At 39.3% G+C, this 6,000-nt stretch overlaps 1 protein-coding gene across 2 annotated transcripts in view; it reads left to right on the top strand.

Annotated features, from left to right (window-relative positions):
- The first annotated feature begins 2,158 nt into the window (after window positions 1–2,158).
- LOC105027180 (globoside alpha-1,3-N-acetylgalactosaminyltransferase 1-like) overlaps window positions 2,159–6,000 on the top strand; it is a 64,605-nt gene continuing 60,763 nt past the window's right edge. The window contains exon 1 of one of the 2 annotated variants that reach the window (XM_034287399.1): window positions 2,159–2,545. In XM_034287399.1, coding sequence (XP_034143290.1) covers window positions 2,478–2,545 — 68 coding nt within the window. In that variant the 5' untranslated portion in view covers window positions 2,159–2,477. The remainder of the gene's footprint in view (window positions 2,546–6,000) is intronic. The other variant, XM_034287398.1, reaches the window with a different exon arrangement.

Genomic DNA, 6,000 nt, shown 5'->3' with positions numbered 1-6,000 from the left:
TGTAATCGTTTGAAACAGCATATTTTGCAAGGCTCTGAAAGAAATCTGCACATGCTTACACACACTCACTTGATTGGTCAGGTTGGAAGTCTTTTACTTCCTCCCAGCCAAACGGGGAGGGAGAGGTTTGGCTTCCAGCCTCTGGAGCGGTAGTTGACAGAGGAGATTGTTTTAGGTAATTGGGTTGATTTCAACTCTCTTGTAGGAACTGAGTTCTCCTCCTCACCTACCGCATCCAGGTCTAGATTGTGGGACTTAAAAGTCCCAGAGGGGGTTGTGTAGGGATATTTTCATAAAATGTTATTACACATTAACCTGATGAAGAGTAGACAGAATGTCTCATGTGATCACCTGTATATTAATTGAGTGTTAATTGATAAAACATTTAACCAGGGCTCATATTATTTTCCCAAACAGTTTAATGGGTAAGAGAGAGTGATGAACTATTTTTCCCATGGTCAGTGCAATGAGTGGTTGTTGTTATCTCATATTGAGGACAGAAGGACCTGTAGCTTGTCCTTGACTGTCTTGGCAAAAGCTTGGGAGGATGAGTGAGCCCACAGATAAGGAAATCTTTCCATTTCAGAGAATATGCTGAGTCATGATGAGTAGTGGCTGGGGGAGCAAATCCCAGAGGGTTGTGAAAAACATTGATGGAAGATTCGAGAAGGATCCATACAGAAATTAGCATAATGGAAATGTATAACCATTTATACATTTCCATTATGTATAAATACATGCCAGGGTATGCAAAGTTATGTGCATAACTGTATAGCTAGAGGTTGTCAAGTGGAAGCACTAAACGAAATCTTCGTCACTGTCCCTGTAATTCTTCTATCATAAACGCACCCAAAACACTTAAAAACACCAGACCAACGACAAACGTCAATGGGTGAAACTTAATCAACCTAGCAGGTGTTCAACAGACTCCTGAAATTAAACCCCCACATACTTGCCTTGTGCACTATTCTATTAATTCATGAAATGTGTGGTGGAGGATTAAACATTGAGTATCGCCTCAAACTAGTAGTTTCGCCAGACACCAGATAGCTATAACAAAAAACATGGTTAACTGTTATGTAAAACACCTGTCTAGCTGTTTAAGAGCTGCCACACATCAACAATGGCTGAGCCGAGGAACGTTCACTCAGTGTTGGCGTTAAGTGAGTGCCGTTGAAATTGTGACAACACCTCCAGCTGTCATTCTAGATATTCTGCAACCAGATATTTCAATACAAAAGATATCAATATTTCTGGTTATATCAGTTAGATGGTACTCCACAGACAGAGAACTCAGGCAACAACACGCAATCTAGCAAATTAGCCTACATAGCAATTAGAAAGCTATTAGTGCAGCATACTGTATCAAACAAGAAACAGAAAGGCAGTTATAAATAACATTTTCAGTCCACATTGTCTACTGGATGGTAAAGTTCTTTTTTCAAAAAATTTGTCTTTAAAGGCAGCATAACTTTCAGGATCTAAAAAACATATTTCATTCTTCAACAAATGAATTTTGTTAGCGCCCTGTCAGAGCGTATGCATGTTATGTTTAGGTAACAAAAGACCATCTGTTATCAGTACACAGGAAGTCATGTTCATTCAAAGCATGACAGTAAATAGCTAATGGGCTAATGTGTATGCAGTTTGGGATGTCTCTAAAGGTGAGGACAACCAGAAGTTTCTTTGAGATTGAGTGAGATGAGATTGAGGTTGTGTAAGGAAGACCGGCTCTGTAACCTTAAGAACAAGACTATCTAATGCTGCAATAAATAAGTGAATCACTCTCTCCCTTGACAACCGGATATGCAATCATTATTTCAAACACTATACAAAATGGCTGATTTCTAACAGCCCTATGACAGGTGTTTAATATTAATGTACAATGTATTTACGAGTCATAATCCTCTGGTTCATATATGGGTGCGTTTAATACTTGGGTTTGTGTACACACAAAGCTATAAAAGTTACGGTATGGATTATACATGGTGCGGGGGGTTATAAACAGGGAATTAAGGTAATAGTTTGCTGCAGTTCTTTTGCGGGTGAGTGATTTTTTTAAAAACTTTTTCCTAGCATCATTGAGCAGGACCCTTCATGTAAAAGGTGGCTTGCCTCCTGAGAGGAGCCTGGCAGACGTGGACGTGCTCCATTGGTGTGATTCGATGCACCGAAATAATTGGGTACCTCCTCTCACCCTTCCTCACAAATCATGAGCTTCAAATGTCTCTAACTGACGAAGGTTATCGAACTGGTTACCACACCCCACAACACAAGTCTCACCTCTGAAAAGAATAGTTAATTTGTTTCAGTGTTGACCTCTCTCTCAAAGAGCAGGTCCTGTATAATTATCTCTTCTCTTAGCAATGTGAACATTCCTCTCATTCACTGCCCAATAGATGCACATTTTGACTGGAGAGATCTTCGTTCGATACGAAGGATAAACTTTTTTTTTTGGTGACGCTATCAGAGGAACAATGCGTTTTATTCCAGTAACAAAGCCATATGTTCTGCTTCTCTCTTCTGGATTAATCCTGATTGTAGGGTATGTAAACTATTTAGAAAGCATTTTCTGGTATTTAAGTGGACTTTTGTGATTGATTTGCCTTTTAGTTTGCACTGTGTGTAGATTCAACATACAACTATAAGGCAACTCAATGAGGATATTAGGTTTCTCAGACTGTTCATTTGTACATTGAATCACCTGTGACATTTCGTTGAGCAAACAACTCTGTCACAGCAGATTGGAGTACTATTACATCTACTATTACAAGTGAGAATGTGTAAGAAATTCCAATAATATCAAGCTGAAGCCCAGCAGACTAGAATTCCCCCGTTGTTTACTGTCGTTTTATAATTTCCTTTACATCTACCTCTTGCCAAAACTGCCTTGTTAAAACCATTATATCTTATACAGTGGGGAGAACAAGTATTTGATTCACTGCCGATTTTGCAGGTTTTCCCACTTAAAGAGCATGTAGAAAATCCAGAAAATCACATTGAATGATTTTTAAGTAATACATTTGTATTTTATTGCATGACATAAGTATTTGATACATCAGAAAAGCAGAACTTAATATTTGGTACAGAAACCTTAGTTTGCAATTACAGAGATCATACGTTTCCTGTAGTTCTTGACCAGGTCTGCACACACTGCAGCAGGGATTTTGTCCCACTCCTCCATACAGACCTTCTTCAGATCCTTCAGGTTTCGGGGCTGTTGCTGGGCAATACAGACTTTCAGCTCCCTCCAAAGATTTTCTATTGGGTTCAGGTCTGGAGACTGGCTAGGCCACTCCAGGACCTTGAGATGTTTCTTACGGAGCCACTCCATAGTTGCCCTGGCTGTGTGTTTCGGGTCATTGTCATGCTGGAAGACCCAGCCATGACCCATCTTCAATGCTGAGGTTCTTGGGGTTGTAGTCATCCTTCTTCTTCCTCCAAACACGGCGAGTGGAGATTAGACCAACATTTTTGTCTCATCAGACCACATGACCTTCTCCCATTCCTCCTCTGGATCATCCAGATGGTCATTGGCAAACTTCAGACGGGCCTGGACATGTGCTGGCTTGAGCAGGGGGACCTTGCGCTGCAGGATTTTAATCCATGACGGCGTAGTGTGTTACTAATGGTTTTCTTTGAGACTGTGGTCCCAGCTCTCTTCAGGTCATTGACCAGGTCCTGCCGTGTAGTTCTGGGCTGATCCCTCACCTTCCTCATGATCATTGATGCCCCACAAGGTGAGATCTTGCATGGAGCCCCAGACCAGCTAAAAAACAAACCAACTCATGACTTCTTGGTTTGGCAATTTTGATCACTCAGATGAGTTACCACCTGGTGTAGACCAGAAAAGCCCTCTCAGTATGTTGTGTTGCATATTTTTTATCAACATCGTAAATTAACTTAACAACCATAAAAAATCATAAGTCATTGTCTCTTATCATTGGAAGTTATCATTGTCTATTATCAATGGCTCATTCTATAGTGCAACCAACTAACATACCTTTGATCGAGCAATTGGCATGGCTTTTATTGTGTGCTTCTCTCGCTGTAGTACATGTGCTTCTCTCTGTAGTATGTAATGTGTGCTTCTCTTTCACTTGCATGCGGTGACACATGAAGTAAGTGAAACGTAGAGCCTCTGAAAGGGTCAATCTGCAGCTAACAACATGTTTTAATTTGTGAAAGGAGGATCTATTTCCCAGGTAGAAGCCAGGTGTATTGTACAGTAACAACACCAGTTAGCATTCCAAACCACTCTCACTTGCTTCCCGCTCGCGCTAGAGTGTTTAAAATTCACTTTAACAATTGTCTACTGTTATGGTAATTTTTAACTAAGGTACATTTGAGAAATGTCTGTCTTTCCATTTGGCTGATATGTAGATCTTTACTTGGATTGTGACACACATGTCTGTATAGTATCAGAGGATGAACAGGTATTTGGGCCATGTCCTCCTGCCTAGAAGAAGGGTATCAGTCTTTTGTTCCTCAGGAATGTGGGGGAGCTGGTATTTGCATAGGGGGCATCTATTGTCTGTCCAGATGCTGTAAGAACTCTTAGAATTGAAGAAGTTACTTATGGCGGGAAGGAGAGCTGTCCTTTGTGTGAAGCTTAGGTAAACACAGTAGTAAACATTATGGCAGGAAGGATAAGGTGGGGGAAGATAGCATTTGACTTGTGTGATAGAACAAAGGTGTTTGATTGACATGAGACAGATGGCAGCATCTTACCACACCCCTTTTTCTATGTAATAAACACGGATTGTTCAGGTATGGAGTTAGAGACTCCTCAGACGATTATGTGTGTGTAAGCGGTTGACACGTCTCTCGTATGTGCATAATAGTTAATAAAGTGCCAAGAGAACTTTGTCTCTGTGTCCCTTACTCCAAGTGTCGATACATGGTAATTCCATTACACTACTTGTATATTTTATTATGTTCTATTTAGAACCAAGTTCGGGAGCAGATATCCTTCTATTAACCCATTCATACATACAACACTGGAGCGTCATACAAACTTCACAGGAGTATCATACACTACACCTTTAAAAAAAGAGTAAAGCATGGGAGTGGTCCTGGCCAACTTGCCATCATTGAGTCAACCATGAATTCTGTTTTGTAGCAGAGAATTCTTGAACAGATTTTGAGACGATCTGTCATATAGCTAGGGCTGAATCAAACATCTTGCAACTAGACAATTGTCCAAAACACAAGCAAAGCTACAAAAGAATGTCTGAAAAAGAAGAACTTAAGATTAATGTAATGGCAGAGTCAAAGCCCAGATCACAATCCTATCAAAAAGCTGTGGTGGGACTTCATTAGAGGATAAAGTGAAGTAAAGTTTTGTAACAAAAAGAATACCATGCATTATAATAATGCTACCTAACAGTAACACATAACATTATTATAGTATAGGCCCCAAAATCAAACTTTACAGGACCTCACAGGTGAAACAAATGTAATGTAATAACTTGACAATGATGTAATAAAAATGCTTAGCGAATAATGTAATTATTTTTTGGGCATCATTTGTGCATGTATTACAATATTCAATACCTTATTAACTAGATATAAAATCAAAAACATGTAATAAATTCTAAGGAAAAAGGTCGCTCTCTCAGCGTCACTCCTTTGAACTGAGGAAGTGTGCCAGCAGTTATTAAATATCATGTTCAGCTACCATTATAGCTGAACATGATTAAGGTTATGTTCAGCTGGCCAGACATTACAAAATGTAAGTATCAATATGTATTACTAGAAAACTGTGTTAATAAAGAAAACATATTTCCATTGAATGGCTGTCCTTGAACATAACCGAAAAGAGCTATTTGAATATGCATTCTTAAGGATACTAGTATTTATAATAGTTCAATAGTATAATATATTTATACACATGTGGGATTAAAAATGTGTCTATTGCTTCCTTATATTAACTGCGTCAAATGCCTTGTGCTCAGGACAATGATCTTAACACACACAGACATAGCCACAGAAATAATT

The sequence above is a fragment of the Esox lucius genome, chromosome 17 (genome assembly GCF_011004845.1).
Source record: "Esox lucius isolate fEsoLuc1 chromosome 17, fEsoLuc1.pri, whole genome shotgun sequence".
In the NCBI taxonomy this organism is placed as follows: Eukaryota; Metazoa; Chordata; class Actinopteri; order Esociformes; family Esocidae; genus Esox; species Esox lucius.
Note: the sequence above shows the minus strand (reverse complement) of the source record. Positions and strands in the feature narration are given on the sequence as shown.